This window comes from Podarcis pityusensis (assembly GCF_964106645.2).
Source record: "Podarcis pityusensis genome assembly, chromosome: 16".
NCBI classification, from domain to species: domain Eukaryota; kingdom Metazoa; phylum Chordata; class Lepidosauria; order Squamata; family Lacertidae; genus Podarcis; species Podarcis pityusensis.
Genome location: NC_138041.1, coordinates 40215525 through 40239699, shown reverse-complemented (window position 1 = coordinate 40239699; position 24175 = coordinate 40215525). Strand labels below are relative to the sequence as shown.

General features: G+C 45.5%; 1 protein-coding gene across 4 annotated transcripts in view; it reads left to right on the top strand.

The window, feature by feature from the left end:
• Positions 1-24175, top strand: part of SCARB1 (scavenger receptor class B member 1) — a 55881-nt gene that overhangs the window by 8424 nt on the left and 23282 nt on the right. For all 4 annotated transcript variants that reach the window (XM_080986602.1, XM_080986604.1, XM_080986605.1 and 1 more), the window contains exons 2-8: positions 7018-7175; positions 12245-12386; positions 13638-13841; positions 15650-15745; positions 17636-17751; positions 19647-19813; positions 23248-23366. In XM_080986602.1, the coding sequence (XP_080842728.1) occupies positions 7018-7175; positions 12245-12386; positions 13638-13841; positions 15650-15745; positions 17636-17751; positions 19647-19813; positions 23248-23366 (1002 nt within the window). The remainder of the gene's footprint in view (positions 1-7017; positions 7176-12244; positions 12387-13637; positions 13842-15649; positions 15746-17635; positions 17752-19646; positions 19814-23247; positions 23367-24175) is intronic.

Below are 24175 nucleotides of genomic sequence, written 5' to 3'. Positions count from 1 at the left end.
CTTGTTTCCTGTTAAAGGCACATACTTCCACCTTCGATGGGAGTGACCTTGTATTTCTTTTTGGTAAAGTTGTTGTTGTTATTTCCTTTTATAGTAATAATATATTTCTTGTACCCTTCCCATCTGCCTGGGTTGCCCCAGCCACTCTGGGCGGCTTCCAATAAAGTATACACAGCGATAAAAATCTTTGGAATATTGGAGAAAGTTACTCCAATGTACAACTATTACAAGGGAAAGAGAAGCTGCAAACATTCAAGCTATATAGTGTAACTTTATTTCATATGCCAATTACGCATTAGCTACATAGGACAGAGATTGGATTACATTAATTTTTTTGTCTTCACTATAAATGAAATTTGTCCTTTTACTTATTTTCTCTTCCTCTTTGTGCCAAAGTGCCTGTATAGTGATTTATTCTTGACCTTATACCCATCTTATTTTGGGGAGATATTTAAAGGTTGTGTATATATATGTTGAAAACTCCACACACAGTCACACATGAGATGCAGCAGCAAAAAAAAGTTAATGCTATTCTAGGCTGCATCAGCAGAAGTCTAGTGTCCAGATCAAGGGAAGCTACAGTAGCACTCTGTTCTGCCTTGGTGATGCCATACCTGGAAGGAATACTGTGTACAGTTCTGGGCACCACAATTTAAGAAGGATGTTGACAAGCTGAAACTTGTGCTGAGGAGGGCAAGCAAGATGATCAAGGGCCTGGAAACCAAGCCTTATGAGGAATGGTTGAAGGAGCTGGGTATGTTTAGCCTGGAAAAGAGGAGACTAAGAGGAGATATGATAGCCATCTTCAAATATTTTAAGGGTTGCTAGTTGGAAGATGGAGCAAGCTTGTTTTCTGCTGCTTGGAGGGGAGGACTTGAACCAAAGGCTTCAACTTACAAGAAAAAAGATTCCAACTAAACACCAGGAAGAATTTTCTGACAGTAAGAGCTGTTTGGGAGGTTGTGGACTCTCCTTTAAGGGAGGTTTTTAAGCAGAGGTTGGATGGCCATCTCTCACGGATGCTTTAGCTGAGATTCCTGCATTGCAGGCGGTTGGACTAGACGACCCTTGGGGTCCTTTGCAATGCTACAATTCTATAAAGCAGAGCTGTATTAAATTGTTGGTACCAGTTTCAGCTGCTGTGAATGGAGCCACTCATCTTATCTAGTATACACTTGAGCTTTGCCTTGGAATGTCACAAGCTGTTCTTGTGTTTTATGGACCCCTGACTCCGCCACAAGCGGCCGTGATCTCGGGGGGGGGGGGGCTGGACTGCAGCTCTCATCACTGGCTGTGTTAGCCTAGGGCTGATGGGAGTTGGAACACAACAATCTCTGCAGGGCCACAATTCCTTGGCATATGAGTACGTGTACATATTGCAGCAGGCAATGCAACCCTATGCATCTTTACTGAGAAGAAGTCCCACTGAATTTTTGAGTGGAATGTAATACTTCCAGGTAAATGTACATAAGTTATAAGCCTGCAGCTTTATGATGACATTTCTTACTTCTATTTCCAAAAAGAGCTTATGCCATAATGATTTTCTACATTGTTTGGTACAGAATAATAAATGTATCCAGCTCCTATAAAGAGAGGAGAGACCATACACTTGCACTGTGTGGTTTACAAAGCTAGACAATTTACTGTTTTAAATATGGCCACAATAGTTTCCCAAGAAAAGAGGTTTGGCAGCTGTAATTAAAGGAAACTCCAACTCCAGTGCCTATGCCAGGCACGAGGAAGCTGTGGCCCTTCAGAGGTGGCTGGGCGCCAGCTCCCATCAGCCCCCACCAGCGTGGCCAAGAGGTTGGCCCGAACCATAATCTGCAAGGGGGACTTCAGTTGAACAGTCCTTCAGCCTTTGGAAAACCACATGAGGCAATGGTGTTTGTGGAAGGAATAAGCTGTAGGTTTAATATAACTATAGTCCAATTATTGGCAACCCTATCCTTTACTTCTGCTTTTCAGGAAATAAACAGGAACTGCCTTAGTCAAGCCCTAAATAAATACAGTGGGGGGGGGGGGACTTTTAGGAAAAAGTATTTTGCAACTGCCTAAGGGACATCTGAAAAATGGAGGTACAATGATAGGGAAAGCTGCAAGACTCAGGCAGGTGGTGCATTAGACCATGGGTCCAGCTGTGGTCAGAAGTCTCGTGTTAAGGCAGGAGGCTTGGGCTTGAGCAGCTGACATTGTCTTACATAAGCATCAGCAGAAACACTTCCTGCTCTAATGCACAAATAGGAGCCTCATTGCAAAATATTCCTAAAAGTAAGGGAAGGGGGAGTTGACTTCCCCCTCCCTCCGCCCTTTCCTGCCTTATCTTACCTGCTGAGGCTGTAGAATGAGCAAAGGGATTAAGCCTAAATGAATTTGGTCAACGGTGAGAAAAACATTCCTGTGAAGAAGGGAATTTGGGGACACAGAAACATAGAATTGTAGAGTTGGAAGGCACTGCTGAGCTGTCCCAGTGACCACATGATTATGGCTGATCAAATATTTTCAGTTGTGGTCTATTTAAGCACAACCAAATATTCTAGGAATCCAGGAATGGCCTTGTGCAGGCGGTGCTTGCCTGCCTCCTGGCAGGAAAACCTCTCTCTTCTTCTGCCTGCCAGAGTCTCTCTCCACTTAGCAGTAGACATTCCTTGCCTTGCATTCAAGCCACTTTTGCATCTAAAAATTGTTCCCCACACTTGGGAGATAATAACACACTCTCCATTTAGATAGGGGACCTGTGGCCTTTCGGACACAGTTGGACTACAGCTCCCATGACCAGTGTTAGAAACTCAAATATATAAGCTAGGCACCAAAGGACTCCTTAAACCAAGGCCACAATCACCAAAACGGAAAGTCTAGTTGCCTTTGGGGGGCAAGACGGCTCTAAAAAGTCTTATTTTTCAGTTAAACATGTGGCTATTTCAGATGACAACCTTAAGCCAGGTTGAGAACTTTGAAAACTTAGAAAAGGAAAGTCACTTGATCCAGGGACAGCCACATATATATTGGCCTATTCTGACCTCTTTTTCTCTTCTACAGGATGGGGTATTGGTGTGTGCAAACAGTCCCGATCCAATGATCCCCAGATGGTGGAAATGTCAGGTGCCATCCTGGAGTCCAGGCATCTTCACTTGCTCACAAGTGGCCAAAAGCAAGGTGCAAAATGCACCTGGCACCTAGCTAATTTTGAACGCTTGCCCATGATACCTCACCTTTGGGCATGCTGGCTGGGGCTAATGGCAGCTGGAGTCCAACAATATTTGGAGGACCCCAAGAACATAGGAAGCTGCCTTATTTCCGGTCAGACCATGAGTCCCTCTAGCTTATCATTGTCCACTGGTCTTACTGGCAACAGCAACTCTGCCGGGGTTCCAACTGGGCCTTTCTCTGCTCTGCCTCGGGATTGAGCCTGGCACCTTCTGCATGTATCTAACCCTGTATTAAAACATCATATGCATCACAACTATGAGAGGCAAGAAACCAAAGAGCAACAGTAGCACAATGCCTTTTAAAAGGACCAACTACATGGTCACAGGTGTGTCTTAGGGGAGGGGTAGTACCTCTGGTGGGGGACATGCCATGCTCCTTCTGGGGTAGTTTGTCCACCTTTGGTCCCCACCCTGCACTCAGCTCTCACCTGTGGCTCCTAGAAGCTATCAGCATGTGACAGTGGCCACACCCTAGGAACAACTTTGACTGGCTGGCTAACCCAGGTGAGGGTAGCCAATGGGTCTCAAACCCTCACTGAGTTAGGGACACCCCCTGCATGTGAAGACAGGCCCCGGCGGATGGAGTGGACAAGACTAATAGTGGGTCCAATGATCAAGAAGGTGGTTTCTGCACATACTGTAGAGGGAAGTGAGGGGCAGATGGGGCTCATCAACCTGGGAAGGTAAACTATCTAGCAGAAGAAAAACTCTGATCCTAAACCTCCACTACTTTGCAGCTGTGCTCATTCGTGAGAAAGGCTTTGGGAGTAAATCCTGAGGAAAAATCTGTACCCGCTGCCTTGTGAGACATCTTCAGTAGAAAAAAAAGACCAAGGAGAGGAGTTCCTAAAACGGTTGGATATTACTGCAGAAATAAATAGAATGTCTCGTAAAAAGCAACAATTTTGTATCTTGTAAACATTTGTTTTCACAATACAGCACCGTTCCAAATAAAATCCAAACGGGATTGGAGTTTATCTCCGTGGCCAAGAGTGTGCACCTCTTCAGCTGTGTTGGTTCAGTCCCCCCCCTTTTTTTTTTGCTATTGGTCTAATGCGCAGCAGTCTTATAAAAGGTGCTTGGTTAGGTTACCTAACCGTGAAGTGGCAGCTTATACAATTACTTTTCCTGAGGACCAAATTGTTGTTGTAATCCTTGGTTTCCGAAGCTTTGTTAATACTTCCGCAACATCACACTTGTATATTACATTTGTTCCCTCTGATAAAATCTTTCGCAAGTTTAAATGATATCTTGATGGAAGACACAGGCTGCCTTTGTGATTAAACTGTCCAAGGCAACGTCACGCTCTGCATCCATTGGGATGACTCAGATTAAAAGCTATTGCAGATAGAACCAATTTAAGAGAGTGGCTTTCCTGGGGCTGCCTAATGAGTTCATAGCAGACAAATTTCAAGTTGGGGAATTCATAATTTGTAGCTCAGTCCCTTTGGTCTCTATGTTATACCAACTCTTACTACTGCATTCTCTCTGGCTCCCTGCCCACTCAGTCGCTGGGCCCAATTCTTAAACTGCTTTGATTCCTACTGTGGTTTTTGATTGATCAATTATCTGAGTATCTTCTGAGCCAGTGTGGTGTTGTGGTTAGGAGTGGTAGTCTCATAATCTGGGGAACCGGGTTCGCGTCTCCGCTCCTCCACATGCAGCTGCTGGGTGACCTTGCGCTAGTCACACGTCTCTGAAGTCTCTCAGCCCCACTCACCTCACAGAGCGTTTGTTGTGGGGGAAGAAGGGAAAGGAGAATGTGAGCCGCTTTGAGACTCCTGAAAGGGAGTGATAAAGCGGGATATCAAATCCAAACTCCTCCTCCTCCTCCTCTTCTTCTCCTTCTTCTTCTTCTGATAACCAAATGACTGACTCTAAAGGGAACCAGCTGCCTCTTCAAGCTCTCTCTGAGCTGTCACACTCTCAAGAAACCTCATTTTGACGGCACTACAAACAATTTCTGTTCTAACTGGAGCATATATAATGAGTTCTCAAAGTTCTTCTCGCATCTCAAAAGATCAGGCTTCTGCCTCAAGTGGTTCTTGCAACTTGTGTTACATCTTAGAAAACACCCTTTAAAGCAGAACTTTGTTTGAATCTGAGGATTTAATCTGGTGTGGAGAAAACCCGCAGTAGCATCTCAGGACTCGTAACATGTCCATTTTCAATAGGCTGTTTGTTCAATCCCCTGCACTGGCTACTTATGAACCCTGACAGAGCATCATGTGCTATTATGGCACATATGCCAGAAAACGTCTTGTGACTGGCACCGTTGGGAGTCAGAAGTGTTCTGTGGAGGTGGTTGTAGCTGGGGGTGGGGGAGGAGGTCCATTGGTGAGAGGAGTAGGGGACGTCCTAACAACTCTCTGCACCCTTAACAGATGACAGTTCCCAGTTCCCATGGCTGTTTTTAAAAGGGGTATATTACTGCTTTAAATGCATACTGCAGAGCAGGCCTTGCTTGCAGAGAAATAAGTAGAATGATACAGGCAATATTTTATCCCACTTGCTTAGAAGTAAACTTTTTCTCCCAGTGTTCTAGCCATTTAGTACAAAGGCACTAGGATAACTGATGTGAATTAGACCCTTATTTTTCAAAAAACAAAAAACGTATAAATAAAATTATATATGGATATTGTTAGTGATTCAGTAACTTAGGGTTTCTGTATTCCCCTTGTAGCTCTGTTTCTTCTTTGCTGGGAATGATCACAAGTGGGGGGAGTTTCACGCAGGTTCTTCGTCTGGACTTCCCAGAGGCACCCGGGGGGCAACTGTGAGACCAGGATGTTTTGGCCCGAGCCAAAAGGGCTTGTCTTATGTCCTTATGCATTTATTCTCTCTTCTAGCATGGTTCCTTGCTCCCTCACCATGACATTTCTTGCAGCAGGCCACTTACGACCACCCTGTAAGGCCTGACCTGGGCAGGCAGATGGTGCCAAAATGGCTCTCCAGCAAAGGATCCTGCATTTGCAGAGTTGTTCAAACATTGATTTAAATACACTCTAACTAAACTGATAAGCGAGCGATGTAATTTTGCATTCTGGTTCAGGGATAGGGAACATATGCCCCCCAGATGTTGCTGGACATTGGTCAGGCTGCCCAACATTTGGATGGCCACTGGTTCCTCACAGCTGGTTCCAAGCAGCCTAGCCTGAGTTGCACACAGGGCCTAAACACCAGCTCCCGGGGGTGGAGGGTGGGGGACTGGCCCTTCAGGGTTCAGAGACAAAGTTACTCATTAATTACAGAATTTCGGGTTGTGGCTTGCCTCATCTCAAGGGTACAAAACTTGGGCAGTGCATTCCTCTTATTTTTGAGATTAGATCAGATGCTAGCTCAAAAATTCCCAGAATATGTGCCAAAGAATGTAAATATGATGCAACACATGCTCTGCTGATGTGTTCCAGGAGAAATAAACAACTGTATTCTCTTTTACTTCCCTTTTGTCCTTCTTTGTTTTAATATCCCCTCCTTTCTTTATTACCCAATTGCCCTCCTTTTACAGAAACTGGCAGATCTGCCTAATTCTCTGCTACTTTTTGGTTAAACGCTATATTGGCTATGTGGCGCATAAGATACACGCACTTAGGGCATTTTCCCCAGCCATATGAATTTTTGTTTCTTTTTATTACTACTTTTTATCTTTACTAAATGTTGTTTTTCATGTTTGTAATTTTTTTTGTAATTGTAAGGTTTTAAAATTTGGTTTTAATGTTGTCTTTTAAATGGTTGCAACTCACCTTAGGGAGAAGGGGGAGTAATAAACAACAACAACCTCTGATGGAGCACATGTTTGTCATTACAGAATGTGCGCCTTGATCCCAGTGGCATGGCATTCAACTTGTGGAAAGACCTCCCGGTGCCATTTTTCTTTTCAGTCTATTTATTTGAGGTGCTGAATCCAAAGGAAGTTCTTCAAGGAGGAAAGCCGGTAGTGACCCAGCGTGGCCCTTACGTATACAGGTTTGAGCTCATTTCTGTCTGCTTCATCCCATGTGACAATCTTAATTTTTTTCTTGTCAATTATCCTGTATGTTGGGCATGAGGAACCTTTGGCCCACCACGTCTTGCTGCACTACAACTCTCATCATCCCTGGGCATTAGCCATCTTTGCTGGGGTTGATGGGAGTTGTGATTCAGCAACATCTGGAGGAGCAAAAGTTTACCACACCTGATTTTTATCTAACTGGTGGTGAAGAAGCTTTTTTTAGCCTGCAGACCACATTCCCTGATGAACAATGAAACCTGCATGCATGGTTAAGGTGACACCCCCAGAAACTAAAGAATGCAAAGCAGGCTGGTCAAGAAAACTCTGGTCCATTGTTTAAGCCAGCCTGAATGTCTGCTTTTAGGGTCTTGTCTACTGGAGTATGAGAAATTAAGAGGCTTTAGTTCAGCTGAGATTGTGTGCCAGAGTGAAGAAGATACAAGACTTGTTGGCAGCTCTGAGTAACCTTCATGAAACTCCTTTCACTCTGCTAAAGGTTGAGACTAGGTCCCTCCCCAAAAACAACTAAGAAAAAAATAAAGCTCATTTGATAGGAGCTTGCCCCTGACATAATTTACCATAACAGAATTGTTTAAGTGAGAAAAAGGGTGTGTGTGTGTGTGTGTGTGTGTGTGTGTGAGAGAGAGAGAGAGAGATAAGGGCAGACGAGAAAACAGGTCTATTTGGAGGTGCCAGATCAAAAAGCAGCTGCACCTCAGTCTTGGCCTGAACTTACTGCCTATTTGGGCCATTCTGGATCCTGAGTTCACCTTTCTGACCTTTGCCCCTTAGTCCACAGAAGCCAATTCCTTGGGTTGCTGCTGGGACTGGTAGTTATAATCCAGTTTTCTTATTAATCTTTAGCTTCAGCTACTGTAAGGCTGGGAATTTAGTAAACTTGTAAATATTTTGGACTGGCGGAAGATTTAGGAACATGATGTTCAGGTTTTACTGATTTTCATGCTTTATTTGTAGCTGTTTAACAATTAAAAATGATTAGTCTGTCTAATTCCCCCCCACCCCGTTTATATATTAATTCAAACATTCCCTTTATTCTTATATTTCACTTATTGCCAAGCTTACATATGCTAATCATCTGTGAGATTTGCTTTAAAAAAAATATTTCCAATTTATTTTGTTTGTGGTCTGACCCCTGTCCCATTCTGACTGCCAGCACCAGCTCAATGAAGTGAAATTAAAAAGCCTGTTTTCACGAGCCAGAGGCACTCCCAGCCCTACCCAAAGATGCTTCTGCTTTGGAAGGAGATGCTGTGCCACTGATCTGCTGCACTTCCCTAATGCATGTTCCCCAGTACACCTCCTTGCTCACCCCAAAGCCCAGACCATTTATAATCAACTCAGGCCTTTTGGCTCTTGTGGGCAGAATGTGTGTCCTAGACCTAGAGTGTTCCTAGTGCCCCCACCAGCTGCCCTTTAATGGTTGGTAGCAGTGGCCCGGCTGTCTCCTTGGGACATGTTGCTTCCCATTGGGGAGGGATCACTGAAGGGCCGTAGCTCAGTGGCAGAGCACCTGCCTTGCATGCATAAGGCTCCAGGTTCAGCCCCTGCCCTCTCCCAGTGGGGCTGGGAGAGGCTTTTGTCTGAAGCCCTGGAGAGCCGCTGCCTGTTCATGGGGACAGTGCTGAACAAGAAAGACCAGTGGGCTTTCCGTATAAGGCAGCTTTCAAAGTTCCTATAATTTGGAGTTCCTCTGATGAGCTTCCAAGCCGAGAACAGAGTTTGAAAGCCACCAAAACAGGTCAGTGGAGGGAGTGATGGAAGACCTTCTTGAAAGCTTATCCAAATCTTTTGCAGAGCACTCAGCAAGGTCTGTTGCCATCTCATGCACAATTCCCCCCCACTGGGCTTAGCTGCCAGCATAATGCCAAGCTTGTCCTCTGCGTACGTTGTGCCTGTAGTGGCTCCCTGGTGCACTTGCGGGTGCTGAATGTATGCATTGTGGCTCTGTGCAACGGGAATGAAGCAAAAGCCTCTTAGCACAAATGTCTTTGTTTCTCCTTTGCCCAAGATTAGAGTCCAAGCGAATGGGGACTCTTATCCCTTCTCCTGCTCCGGCCCCAAGATTGGATTTGAATGGCGCATAGCAAGCAGGGTTTTCTGCTGAGCTGCCTAATCCACCATCCTTGTGTCACCCGTCTGGGATTGCCAGCTTCCCTTGCTCTCGGAGGCTCCAGTTCCTTTTAAGAACTACTGGGCAGCTCTTGGCAGGCTTGGTCAGCTGCATGATGTGAGGTCAGGAGCCCCACCAGCTGAATTGCTCTTTACTCTTCAAAGCCTCTGTCAATCCACCAATGCTGACAGGCGGAGCCCCTGCAAGCATCTCATTGGCCTTTCAATGCAGTGAGTATGCATGTGCATGCAAAAGGTTGCACACGACTGGCACGCTTTTCTGTTAAAACTAACAGGTGGCTCTCATGTGCAAGAGCGTCGGAAGCTTCTGAGGATCTGTTGTAGTCTGAACGGAACACTTCTTCAGAAGTCTTGCACCATCATCCTCTGTGAAGTTGGTGGTTGAAATATATAATTGGCTTTTCCTTTTAGTTCTCCGCCCTTGGCCTGTGGATTATGCTGGGCCACTTATTAAAGGTTACATGATTGCTCCTTATTTGTTTCAGGATCAAGGACTCCTCTTGTTCGAGGTGTTGATCTGTCCCTCTGTTGAAATAGAAAGTGTTGGGAGGCCAGTGAGAGAAATCTGCACCCATAGCTATGTCTGCAGCAACCTAGGATTGCTTTAGAAGTGTCAGGGTGAGAAAAGGTAGGATTAATGGATGCTGACATCCGAGGGAGGTTATGAAAAAAGCCTTGCAACTTACAAAGCAGATAAATAGCGCTTTTAGCGCTTCATAACATTAAAAATGGTGCTAAAGAACAGTGTAGCGAACTGTAGTGCTGGGGAAAGACCTAGGAGACTAGGGTTCGAATCCCCACTCAGCCAGTCACTGTGTCTCAGTCCAATTTCCCTCACAGGGGGGTTGTGAGGATAAAATAGGAAGGGTGGGGGAAGAACCACCTTGGAGGAGAGGTGAGAACAATGATGATAATCGCTGAAGTTTGTTATAATGGTGCTATCCAGCCGCCTTGTCTCAAAACACTGTAACTCCTAAGCCAGGGAGATCAGAACATGACACTCTTAATCTCAAGATTCTGGGTTCGAGTCCCGCATTGGACAAAGGATTCCTGCATTCCAGGAGGGTAGACTAGATGACCCTCATGGTCCTTTCCAGCTCTACAGTTCTATGACTTTTACGGAGTTTCTCACTGGGTTTTTTCTGCTTTGGGCCAGATTTTCCCAACCTGATCTGCCCTCCAGAGATTTTGGGCTACAGTTCCCCTAATCCCTGACTGGTGGGCAAATGAGGACACCTTGTATGTGTATAACTCTTAAAAAAACTTTCAATAAAATCTTAATAATGAAAAAAAATGTTTTGGAGTAAGAAACACACTCACTTTTAGATGCAAATAAGTATTGTATAGTCGTACCTCGGAAGTCAAACGGAATCTGTTCTGGAAGTCCAATCAACTTCCAAAACGTTTGGAAACCAAGGCACAGCTTTTGATTGGCGGAAGTCCCTGCAGCCAATTGGAAGCCGCGTAAGCCGTTTCAGATGTTTGAATTCCAAAGAAAGCTTGTAAACTGGTTTGCGGCATTTGGGAGCCAAAATGTTTGACTCTCATGGCGTTTGGGATCCAACGTACGACTGTATCTGGAAGCGTCATTCCCTTCCATGTGAGAAAAAGCAAGGGTGCCTCTTAAGACTCTGCTTACAGTTTTTAGGAGTACTTTTTATTGAAAAACCATGTTGTTGTTTTTTTAAAAAATCTGTTGCCCAATTGGAAGACACTTTAAAAAATGATTTAAAGGGGTTTTTATTCGATTGACATAAATAGTGATTCAGTTTTTAAATGAACATAGGAAGCTGCTGCTGCTGCTGCTGTTACCATTAATTGTTTGCTAATAGAAGATCTCAAAGTGGTTTGCAATACACATACCCTCTCCACACAAACATAATAGATACATAAACACAAATACATGAACATTATCATTGTACCTAAACATCAGGGCTGGCCCACAGTATTTTGTTGCCTGAGGCAAACCAGAAAATGCCCCCTCCCCAAAAGCATCATTCCTACAAAAAGCAAACAGGATTTCATGACTTCATCCCATTCTTAGCTATATCACAAGCCCTTCAGAATTCAGGAAAACAATATGGATAACCCCTCTATCCCAGTCAGCCATAACTTGGGCAGTACTGTATAGCTATGTTACAAAGTCCATGTAAGTGTGACATCACCACATGCACCCTCCCTGCAGTGGGAGGGGAGACCCACGCTCAGCCATCAACCCAGGCGTAGCACCAGTGGCCTCTGCCAAGCCTCCATTCGGCCCCCCTGCTTCCACTGGCAGTGGCAGCCACTGCTGCTGTCGGTCAAAGTGAGGCACACACCACTACCATCTTCGACCGCTTGGAAACTCTTGACAAGTGTACCCACAAACCCCCAAGTGTACTGAAGAACATGGTTTGCACAAGCGTCCGGAGGGGAGAGGAGAGAGAACCAGGGGTGTCCTACTGTGCATGGCCTTGCTTCCTTGAGGAGTGGGCCATAGACCGTTCCTCAGGGGCAGATCTGCGGGGAAAGTAATGAAGCTCCCAGAGGAGCCCCAGAAGCGACTTCAGTCCACGTTGCTTTTACATTTTGGGTAAAGTGGACCCAGTTTTTGTTGCATGCCTCAAACTGGTTACTTTTTTGTTGCATATATTTCAACAATCCCAAAGTTTGAGAGTCAGTAGCACAGGTGTTGTAAAGATGAAGTGTTGTGGTAAGTAGACTGTTTTGCTGAAGAGCTCTTAAATTCTTTATGCATATTGTCTCTAGAAAATGACATTACAAGAAAGCTTTCATATGACAAAACTATGGAGTGTCTGCAATGTCTACAGCCTATTATGGAGGAAAGCCTTCCATGGTGGAAGCAATGCAGGTACTGATTTAGCCTGAGTCTTTCTGCCTCTCTCTTCTACAGGGAGCACAGAGAGAAAACCAATATAACTTTCCATGACAATGATACCATCTCCTTCTTAGAGTATCGGAGTTTCTACTTCCGGCCAGAGCTGTCAGCTGGGTTAGAATCTGACTACGTTGTCATACCAAATATCTTGGTGTCAGTAAGTGGACTCACAGTTGCTGTGCTGATAATTATTTCTAGTTTCTAATTGTTTTTGTTTACCTGGGTTTAAACATATGCTATGCAGTGGGAGGAAAGGGAAAGGGCACAATGTGGTTATAGGTTTTCAATTCCCTGAATACTGGCTTTCCATCTTTGTCTTTTAAAAAAAGAAATAAAAAGAAATACCCAAACATCTAGTGCTTATGGTTGAGAAGAGATGCGTGAAAGTATGTAGGCCATTCAGAGCAGCGTGTTGAATTGATTCATTGCTTACTAAGGAAGGAATTTTGATAATCCTACACTGGAAAAAGTCAGAAATGCCACCAGCTACATGCATTTCCCTTGATTTCCCTGCATGTAGGGAATCATGGATTGCATACTTAAAATTGATTTCCCCCCTTTCCCCATTCCCTGCCCTCAACCTTTCCTCCCCCTGAATTAATACCAGAGGCACACTCCAGTCTTACATCCCATAAAATTTACTTGTAGGTTGTTGAAGAGTAAGAATTATCTGCTCTAAAGGTAATATCTCTGAATGAGTCACTGTTCTGGGTTTCCTGATTGAAATGAGATGAGCCAGTAAAACTGACTCATACAGAGATGTGACAAATTGCCTCTTCTTGGAATTGGTTTCCCAGTTAATTTTATTTACTTTATTTTAAATTACTTACTATTCTATACATTCCAAGTATAACATATAAAACAACAAAGCAATACAAACACATCATTTTAGATCCACCAGTGAATTCAGAGACACTTCCTATCACATATTAAACCTCTGCCTTAAACAAAATTAACATCCCCTCTTACATATTTTTGCCACATACCCAAATGATTTAATATCTATTTTAATTTTTATATTTCCTGGATTGGTGACTATAAGTCTGTTTATTTTATACCTATATCGACTGTTCTCATATATACATACAAATTGCAAAAGTCTGCAATCCTAGCTTCCCATACCTGGAAGTAAGCCCTGTTGAATTCAGTAAGACTTGCTTCTGAAGTAGAGATGGTTAACATTGTGCTGTTTCCACGGCACGTTTAGCTGTTGTTGCGGTGTGTGTTTAAATATGAGACATATATAGAAGGTGATTTGTGTATTAGAGAGTTTGCCTGGGGATCAGTTCCCAGTACTAGCCAGCAATATGTATCCGTGCCAGACAACATGGGCTCCTCTTAGGAGCATCAATGCATGATAACCTGTCCGCCCTTCTCTCTCCCTCTTCTTTCCATCTTTCACAACCAGGCTGCAGCGGTGATGTTGGAGAACATGCCGGCGGGTGTTCAGATGCTTGTCAGCGCCACCTTTGCTGCCTTCGGACAGGGTGCTTTTGTGAACCGGACGGTGGGAGAAATCTTGTGGGGTTATGATGAGCCGCTCATCGACTTCCTGAACAGCATCAAGCCTGGCTTGCTTCCCTTCAAAGGGAAATTTGGCTTGTTTGCTGAAGTAAGTAAAACCCTTGGGGGGGAGCTTGGGTCTCTGAAGTTAGTGGTGGAGGGGTGCGGTGGAAGTCCTGAAGGGCAAGGCAGAAATGAGAAGGGATAGGTGCAACAATTCTGTAGCAGATGCCAAGAGAGAGGCGTGGGAAGCTGCTCCAGATCAAACTATCTGCCTGCCCTGCCCAGCCTCAAAGAGAGCTCTCCCCGGTCACCTCCCAACTAATCCTTCCAAGCAGAGGTGTCAGGAATTTAAGGCCAAATATAATTGGGCACAGTTTCACGCCCGTAGCAAAACAAAGTAGCTTAAGAGGAAGACTCCTTCCATGTACCAACATTTGTAGGGCTTGCCAGTAACATGTAATTGAAGAATTGCTTTCTGAAGCTGTCCAGGGCAGTGTGTGCAAAAGTAAGGCCAGTTTTGCAAGACATCTCCAGATAAGGAATTTTTAGAAGGCAGGGTTTGCTCCTAGCTTAGGGTTACCAGAAGCTCCTGGTTCCCAGGGACAGTCCATGGATTTTCAAATCTGTCCCTGGGAAACATGGCAGCAGCAGCCTCAACAGCCTGGAGCCAGCCTGGTAGCGCAGTTGGCTCTGGCTGGCTTCAGGAGCTGCTCGCTGCTATGTCATGACACATCATACGGGGACTTCCGGCGAGGAAAAATGGCTGGCGCCATGGCAGCAAGCAGCTCCTGAAGCCAGCTAGAGCCAACTGCGCTACCAGGTTGGCTCCAGGCTGCTGACTGCTGCTGCTGCCGCCGCCACTGCCGAAGGGGAACCGGGGACAGTACAGATCTCCTGCCCCCTTCCCCCTTTGTTTCAACTGATCGGGGGAGGCTCGGGAGTCGCGACTGGCTGGCCGTTGCCCAGTTTTTAAAAAACTCTGGGCATTTATGTTTCACAGGGTGTGAAAGAAGGGCTTTGCACCTTTATACAATATACATGTGTGCTTGGGCCCAGGATCTTTTGCCTCACCATCCCTACTACTGACTCCCTGTTGCCACTCAGCTTCAAAAAAAAAAAAAGGGGGGGGGAAGTGTCTCCGGATTCATTGAAAAAAATCTGGTAACCATATCCTAGCTACTACGCCTTCTGTTGGCTGCTATGGCGGGTATCAGTGGCAACAATGCGGTGACTGGTTCAATGTTTCCGTCTAGGGTGCCTCGTACAGAATCAGACTTTTGGTGCATCCAGCTTAGCAGTGTTTCTTCCAGTTTCCTCAAACTGGTGCCTGCCAGATGTTGGATAGCAGTTACCGTCCACCCCAGGCAGCGTGGCCAACCTTGGGAAATGAGGTCAAAATGTCTAGAAGGCACCAGATTGGGGAAGGCTGCTCTGTTCACAGAGGCAACATCCAAACTGGGAGCTAGTGTGGCAGAGCAGCTAGAGTGTCGCGCTCACACCTTGGAGACTGAAGCTCAAATCCCTGCTCAGCCATGAAGCTCACTGGGTGACCTTGGGCCATTCGCCATATCTCAGCCTAACCTGGGTTACAGGATTGTTGTGAGGGCAAAATGGAGAGGAAATGTGGAGTGTAAATGTAATGATAATGATACTGTCAAGGCCTAAGTTCAAGATCTCGCCCAGCCCAGCAACCTGAAATCGTTTTTGCTGGTGGTGTCAGGGATTTGGAACATTATTCAAGGCTCTGAGGTGCAGCATATACTCTGCCTCTGAGCTATGGCCAACCTTCCTTGCAAACCCTTCTTAAGAGGGCAATGTGTGAAGTGGCCTTCCTCCCTGATTTCCCTCACCCCAACCCTTCTGAAAAGCACGTGAACAAGGCATGTTAATAATATATCTTCTCTTCCACTGCAGTTCAATAATTCAAATACAGGGCTGTTCACGGTGTACACAGGCATGAAGAACATCAGCAGAGTCCATATGATAGATTCTTGGAATGGACTGAAAGAGGTAACTGCAAACTGCTCTCTTCGTGGAAACTCCTCTTCCATTGTCTCTCTCTAAAGGCAGACAGAATCAACCCATTCAGATCCTCCTATGCAGTCAAGATGTTTTGGCTCTGCCTTTGTCTTCCCAGTGCTGCTTGCTGCCCCATCAACTCAGAACAGAGTCTTCTTTTAATATGGAAGACTTGGCACAGCATAGGATTTGCCATGGATTCCGTCGTTTTTTTCCTTTTGTAATCTCACCTGCTCCCATCAGATAGGCTGAACCATGTGCATCACATGGTTGGGAATAAAAAACTTCCATGGAGACAGCTCAGATTCAGCCACAAGAAAAAGTTGAATTCTTCAGTTGCTGTAATCCAAGTGTGAGGAGCCTTTTTCACCCCGAGGGCCACATTCCCTTCTGGGAAGCCTTCCAGGGACCACATGGCAATGACGGGCCAGGGGCGGAAACGGAAGCTGCAACTTAAGCGCATTCTTAACTTGTGGGCATTCAGCTTTACGTGCATGACCATTAATTAATTAATTAATTCAGCTTTACGTGCATGACCATTAATTAATTAATTAATTAATTAAAAGATAGTGGAAAGGTGATGGAGTTCCAGGAGAAATGACTTTGGCAATCCCACCTGCCATTGAACCCAGTGTGTTTTCACTATACAGTGGTACCTCGGGATACATACGCTTCAGGTTACATACGCTTCAGGTTACAGACTCTGCTAACCCAGAAATAGTATCTCGCGTTAAGAACTTTGCTTCAGGATGAGAACAGAAATCACGTGGTGGCAGCACGGCAGCAGCAGGAGGCCCCATTAGCTAAAGTGGTGCTTCAGGTTAAGAACAATTTCAGAGTAAGAACGGACCTCTGGAACGAATGAAGTACGTAACCAGAGGTACCACTGAACCTGATTTTGGCTTTAGGCGCAATCCTCGGAACATAAGCCCTGTATAAGTTGTGGGCTTACTTTATGGTCAATTATACCTTTGCACAGTAGGCTAGTTTCTGCACAATATACTCACACACCCCTCTCTATCCTCTGTCCGGACTAAAAAGAGTCATTTATCAGAGTTCAAGGATGCATCCTAGCCAATCAAATGCACTTGTGGTGTGAAGTGGAGCCAGTGAGGCTTGGGGAAAGAGGAGGAGTTGCAGGGGCCAAATTGAGAGGTCTGGAGGGCTGCGTTTGGCCCTTGGGCTGGAGGTTCCCCACCCTGGTATAAACTATACAAGTGAAGAGGGTCTGCATTTTTTTATATAAAAAAATAACAGTGCTTTGTGCTACACAATCCTCTGGAAATCTTCTCAGACACAAGTCCTATTTGTGTGTTCAGTGAGCCATGTGGCCAGGTAAGTGTCTCTCTTTCAAAGGCAGACAGAATCAACCCATTCAGATCCTCCTATGCAGTCAAGATGTTTTGCCCCATGTCAAATAATAGATATAAGTCCTTTGCACAATTTGAAAGGGGTGCCTTCCACATTGATAAGACTGCAGGTTCTTAAATGGATGCATTCAGCTCAGATAACTTGAGATTGTATCTAGAGTGGCTGCTTTAGTTTTACACAAGCTAAGAAAAAAAATTCTGTGCTCTTTTTTTTACAGCTTTTGTATGGTACTTTTATTCAGAGACCTTTTGCTTCCTAGTGATTCAGACCTCTGAAGAGTTTCCTGGTACAGTTTGTGATTGGCAAGGAAAGTTTCGAGTCAAGTTGTGTAACTGAATTAAAGGAAAGATTGTGTGGCAGAAAGGTCTGGGGAATTCCTCAGGATTGGGCATGGGGAAGACGAGGCCACGGTTTGTAATGAAAGCCAGGCTTAATCTGTTTGGCAGGGAGGGTTTCTTGCTAGACTCAGCCCAGCTTCTGGTTATTCTTAGGGATCCATTTTCCCTCTAGGTGTCCTACTGGAACTCTGATCAATGCAACATGATCAATGGGACATCTGGACAGATCTGGCCTCCATTTATGACCCCTTCCTCACCTGTGGAATTGTACAGCCCTGATGCCTGCAGGTAAGCTGAGAAGAAATCCCTGCTTGCCCAGCAGGGACAGTGCATACGCCTCCAGGTATTGCTGGACTCCACATCAGCTCCAGCCAGCAAAGCCAGGCCTTGGAGATTATGGGAGCTGTTGTCCACAAATACCTGGAAAGCCGCAGGATTTCCCCCCCCCCCCCCAGTTCTAAACTGGAAGCATAGGAATCTGCATTCTATCCTGAGCTCAGTAGATAGACTTGTCAAGAGGACAGGCCATGACTCAGTGGGAGAGCATCTGCTATGCATGCAGAAGGCCCCAGATTCAATCCCCGGCATCTCTTGGTAGGCCTGGAAAAGACCCAGCCTGGAGAGCCACTCCCAGTCAGTGCAGGCACATTGCAGTGTTTCTCAGATGACAGAGACCAAAGCTTGCTTATTTTTTGCGGGGGCCTGACACTCTCTTGCACCCATCTCTAGTCTGCTTGAGTTTCATCCTCCATCTCTGTATTATAATCTCTCTCACACACCCCACTTCCCCCCTTTTAGAGGAAGCAGTGCAGAGGCTGACTTGAGGCTTCTGGCTTCTGGTGCAAGATCTCTGCCTCTGGCTTGTTTAGAATATATATCCTGATCAGGGCTGGCTCGAGACATTTTGCTGCTGTAGTTAAAATGCCCTGCTGCTGCCCAGTTGCTGCTGCCCCCAGCCCCCAGCGTGCCCTCGCTGCCACATGCCTTGTCATCGCAACTGTACCCTCACCTGCAGCTGCACCTGTGCTGCTACCATGACGCAGCAGCAGTGGCAAGGGCAACAGCACTGTGTTGGCAGCGTGGTGGGGATTGGATTCACCATCTGAGGCAAATGGCTTCACCTTGCCTCACCCACTGGCTGCCCCAATCCTGATGTACCCTTACAGCTCTGGGCACTGGGTGAATACATACATAATTGCAGAACTTGACGCTCTCCAAAAAGGCAGAAAGTGATTAAAAACTTGCCTTGAATCATCTGCAAATGGGCTTTAGGCCTGTCAGCAGCTGCCCATGGGGAAAGTTGGCTAAGTCCGAGTCTCAGCTGGGAAGCGGAGGCATGGAAACATCTCCTGGCTGAAATACGTGGTCGGCGTGTTCTTTCAGGGTTTGCTTTTTGGGGAGGAAATCCTTTGATGAGGCTGTAGTCTCACACAGGAGAAGGTACAGTCCCTGCTCCTACCTGGCAATTTCCCTCTTGCAGCTGCACTCAGAAAAGGCTGCTCCCGTGTGAACGGTTGAATCAGGTGCGGTCTGTTGAGGATGTTGAAACTGGATTCTTAGTATTCCCAGTGGCCTATTAGGGGCTGCTCTGTATGGGACGGGCCAACATCCTAGAAGCTAGGTTGGCTGTCTCTACAAAAATAAATGACTCAACGTTCTAGCTTGTTTACAGTCACAGTTCAAAGTACTGTTTTTGTAGTTTCTTGCTCTCTTTATTTTTGAACATAAAGCACTTTATTTATTACATTTATTGCATTTATTTATATATTTATTATATGATTATTTATTCTCTTCCCATTTGTCTGATTCTTTAGAGTTTACATCACTAATACCAAAACATCTAACATGAAGTAAGAGAGGAGAAATGGTGTGTGTGTGTGTGTGTGTGTGTCAGACAAAATTAGAATTTGTTAGTTCTGCCTGCATTGGCTTTGGCTCCACTTCCTGTTAGCTTCTCTGACCTCCGCCTTATCAGTCCTACCAGTCCAAATGGGCACCAGACACCATGACTCACTTCTGTTCAAAAGTGGCCAGATAGATAGTACTAGAAAGCTTAGAAGGTGTACAAGGGGACCCCAGTTTCAGCAGATGCTGTGGTGGGCCTCAACGTGTTCAACTTTCATCTCTGAAGTATGTCTTCTGGTGCTTGGATGCCCCTCATCTCTTGAAACCCCTGTTTTCAGGTCCATTAAATTAAACTACAGTAGATCCGGAGACTTCAAGGGAATACCAACGCTGCGTTACGTGGCTCCAAAGAACTTGTTTGACAATGGTACAGACTATCCTCCCAACGAAGGCTTCTGTCCGTGCCGCCAGTCTGGAATCCAGAATGTCAGCAGCTGTCGATTAAGTACGTCTAAAAAGTATTTTGGTCCCCGCCCCAGCAAGCATCAGTGTTGTCCAATTTGTTGGGTTGGGGGGCTAGAAGTGTTTAGACATCTCTTTCATTGTTCTGTTGCTGTTTGTTTTGCAGGAAAATCTGGTACTATAACCCAACCTTTGCTAGCCTGGTTCCCACCAGGTGTTTGGGGGATTCCAACTCCCACCAGCCCTTTCTAGTATGGCCAGCAGTCAGGGATGATGGGAGTTGTAGACCAGCAACAGCTGGAGGGTACTAGGTTGGGAGACAGCTGCCATAGCCTCTCACATGAACGTGGAAAGCCTGCCTGATGTGGAATCGGAAGCATTGCCAATCTAGCTCAGAGTTCGTTTTGCCCCTTCATCTTGGCCAGACTCCTTTTCTAGCCCTCCTGCCCTAGATTTCTTAAGTGGAGTTGCCAGGGTTTGAACCCCTAACATTTGTATATAATTTATTTCCCAAGATTTGGTTGCAATAAAATCCCCAGAGCAGTTTACAAAAGCCAAGTGAGTGCAACAGCAGCTTCCTGTAAGATGAAAACTTGGATCGTTCCTCTGCCTTACAAAATGCTCAATATCACAAACTGTTATGGGAGAGAACAATAGCAATGCTGTTCTCTGTGGGGATTGTGTAATACGTAAAATGCTGTTGGGCAGACTTCATTGTGTGGGCATGTTCTCTCAGTGTCGTATAATTGTTAGCACCTCTTGGGGACCTACAGGCTCAGAGGCTGACTTTGGGCTACTCACTTTCTCAGCCTAACTTACCTCCATGGGGCTGTTAAAATAAAACGCAGTGGAAGAAGCCATATTTGCCACCATGAATGCCTTGGAGGGAGGGCAGGATATAAGAAGAGCCTGCTGGGTCAGGCCAATGTCACATCTAATCCAGCATTCTGTTCTCAGAGTGGCCAGTAACAGAATCATGGAGTTGGAAGAGACCCCAGGGGTCATCTAGTCCAACCCCCTGCAATGCAGGAATCTCAACTAAAGCATCCATGACCAGTGGCCATCCAACCTCTTCTTAAAAACTTTCAAGAAAGGAGAGTCCACAACCCCCTGAGGAGTCCGTTCCACTGTGAAACAGCTCTTACTGTCAGAAAGTTCTTTGTGATGTTTATTTGTAACTTGAATCCAGTGATTTGAATCCTACCTTCTGAAGCAAAAAAAAAAAAAAAAAAAAAAGCTTGCTGCATCTTCCATCTGACACCCATTCAGATATTTGAAGATGGCTATCATATCTCCTCTCAGTCTCCTCCGTACCAGGCTAAACATACCCAATTCCCTCAACTGTTACTCTTGAGACCATTTATCATCTTGGTTGCCCTCCTTTGCACACATTCCAGCTTGTCAATATCCTCTTTGAATTGTGCTGCTCAGAATTGGACAAATGACTCCAAGTGTAGTCTGACCAAGGCAGAATAAAGTGGTACTATGTCTTCCCTTGATCTGGACACTAGACATCTGTTGATGCAGCCTAGAACAGCATTAGCTATCAGATGCCTATAGAAATAATCTCCCCACTTGAGCCTCCCACCAGCCACTGGCCCTCAGAGGCATTCGGCCTCCAACAGTTGAGTTAGTCATCATAGCCAGCTAGCTAGTCCTCCTTTTAAGCCATCAAACTTGGTGGCCATCTCTGCTTCTCGTGGGAGCAATCTCGTGAGAAAAGGCAGTGGCTGAGTGCCAGAGCATCTGCTTTCCATGCAGATGGCCCCACATTCAGTCCACAGTGCCTTGAGGCAGAGCTAGGAATGTCCCCTGCCTGAAACCCTGGAGAACCTCTGCCAGTCAGTGGTAGACTGTTCTGAACTAGATGGATGACCTAGGGTTTGACCCCGTGTATGTCAGAATGAGGTTTCCAGGGGCCACGAGTGTCTTCTGTTGGCACTTTTGCCTTAGCTAGCAGAAGGAAAATACATTTCTCATTTGCACAATTCATACTAGTAGCCTAATCTGGATGGTGGGTTTTTTGTGTTTGTGTGTTCATGGATCTTTGGTTAACTTGTGTTAATCAGTGGCTTTCCATTCACAGCCTCTCTCTTGGAAATGTGTTAATATCACCCATTATTTACCCTAATCTGTAATGCTCTTCAGAATTAGGATAAGTATTTTCAAGCTGCCGTTAAGAAGTGGCCCAGTCCAGCTGTGTTAGGTGCCAAGTTGGTTAAAGAGTATGTAATACAGAGACCCCTATAGTGTGTGGGATTCTGAAATTTGTGGCTTTACAGTTTCATGACTGATGTATAGGTGTGCAAAGAATGTGTTTTTTCAGCTGTTGAGTCTTGGTCCTCACTCATGCTTCAGGTGAATCGTTTCCTTTTAAGCAAATGTCTGCTTGCATTTTTTATTTGCTTATACATTTATTTTCCTTAAAAATGGGGGCAGGGGAGGGGGCTGCTCCAGGAATTGGTAATGAAGTTGCTGTCCACAGCCAGCTTTTGCTTCATCCTTGGAAAACTAGCCCCAGCTCAGCCCCAGGGAGAAAAAGCTGCAATCTATATTGAATGCAAGGGCTATATTGAATTCTGTGGGTTAAACCACAGAGCCTAGGGCTTGCCGATCAGAAGGTCAGCGGTTCGAATCCCCGCGACGGGGTGAGCTCCTGTTGCTTGGTCCCAGCTCCTGCCAACCTAGCAGTTCGAAAGCACGTCAACGTGCAAGTAGATAAATAGGTACCGCTCCAGCGGGAAGGTAAATGGTGTTTCCGTGCGCTGCTCTGGTTCGCCAGAAGCGGCTTAGTCATGCTGGCCACATGACCCGGAAGCTGTATGCCGGCTCCCTCGGCCAATAAAGCGAGATGAGCGCCGCAACCCCAGAGTCGGTCACTTTACCTTTATATTGAATGCAGTGAAGGCTGTTGCCTCTGGGAAGCCTACAGGCAGAGCGCAGGTGCACCAGATGGCCCTGCTGTGAAAACAGTTTGCTGGACTGCAATTTACCTTTGGTGTGAACCCACAGGGCTGCTCCTACATTTTATGCTGTCTTCCTGAAGGCCCCCACAGCTCTGAAAACATTGTCTCTCTGTATTTGCTCTCCAAATATGATTTTTGGCACTTTTTTGCTGTGGTCAAGGCTTGCATTTGGCACAGAAGATGCTATTCACAGTAATGTCTGATTACATGTTTGTTTGTCTGCAAAATCATATTTTTTTTCCACCCACTGGCATATCACACAATCTCCATCCTGCAGCTTTGCATGCGGAAGATCAATTGTTGTGATTGTTTTTTTAAGTGACGTTTCTCATCTTCATGATCATAAAGGGTGTGAAATACTGTTCATCGTGTCAAGTTCCTGGCTGAAATATTCCAAAGGCTAAAAAATAAATAAAAATCACAGGATCAGGAATGAGTACAGGTAGCGAGATGATTCTATGCCTCAAAGAGCTTCGTTTTGATCTGCTTGTCTTTGCTTCTTCTTTTTTAGATGCACCAGTATTCATGTCCCACCCACACTTCCTGAATGCTGACCCAGAACTGTTAGAGACAGTGGATGGCTTGCATCCCAACGAAGAGAAGCACGGGCTTTTTGTGGATCTGCACTCAGTGAGTGAACCATTCATCCACTAACTCTGGTTCTTTCTTGCGTGTTTAGTGGGCGTCACTGTGGTGATGGAGCCGGGGGGGGGGGGCGGCTTTTTAGGTTAGAGAACAGGCAAGTCAGAGGAGGCGTGATAGAGGTGTATAAAATGATGTACGATGTGGAGAAGGTGGACAGAGGGAAGTTTTTCTCCCTCTCTCATTTTACTGGAACTAGATTGGGCTTGTGAAATGACACTTGCAAACCCTGCTGTATTTAATGTTATCAGGCTCTTAGATGTAAGCCTTCTGGTTGCCTCTTGATTACAGTAATATTTTATCAGCACAATGAGGACCCTTATCTGTGACCCACAAATATGGCCTGTTGAATGGAAGAGTAGATTGCATCACTTTAGATTATGGGGAGGCGAGGAGGGATACCATGCTTTTAGTGCACCATCCTGTTAAACATAATGGTCTGTAAGTAGAAAATTAGCAGCGTTGGTGGGGGTGAGGAATTCTAGCCTGACTTGCTTCCTGCTGTTCTAGTTTTCTACATGCAGGAGGGAGCGCGGTGTTCACGTTTTCAAATGTCCCCATATGCAGTGATACAGTCCATTTACCATCACATTGGGTGGACCAGGGTTATTTTTATGATGATTATTGCTTCCACTACCACCCACCCTTCACCAGCAGGCAGGTTACAACAATTACAAATGAAAAAGTTAAAACAAATATGCTGTTCCAATAGTCATGAACGTAACTTCTGTATTTTCTGTTCTTTTGAAATTGAACTAGGAAGTTACTCTTGGTACAAACCCAACAGCCTTCCCTTG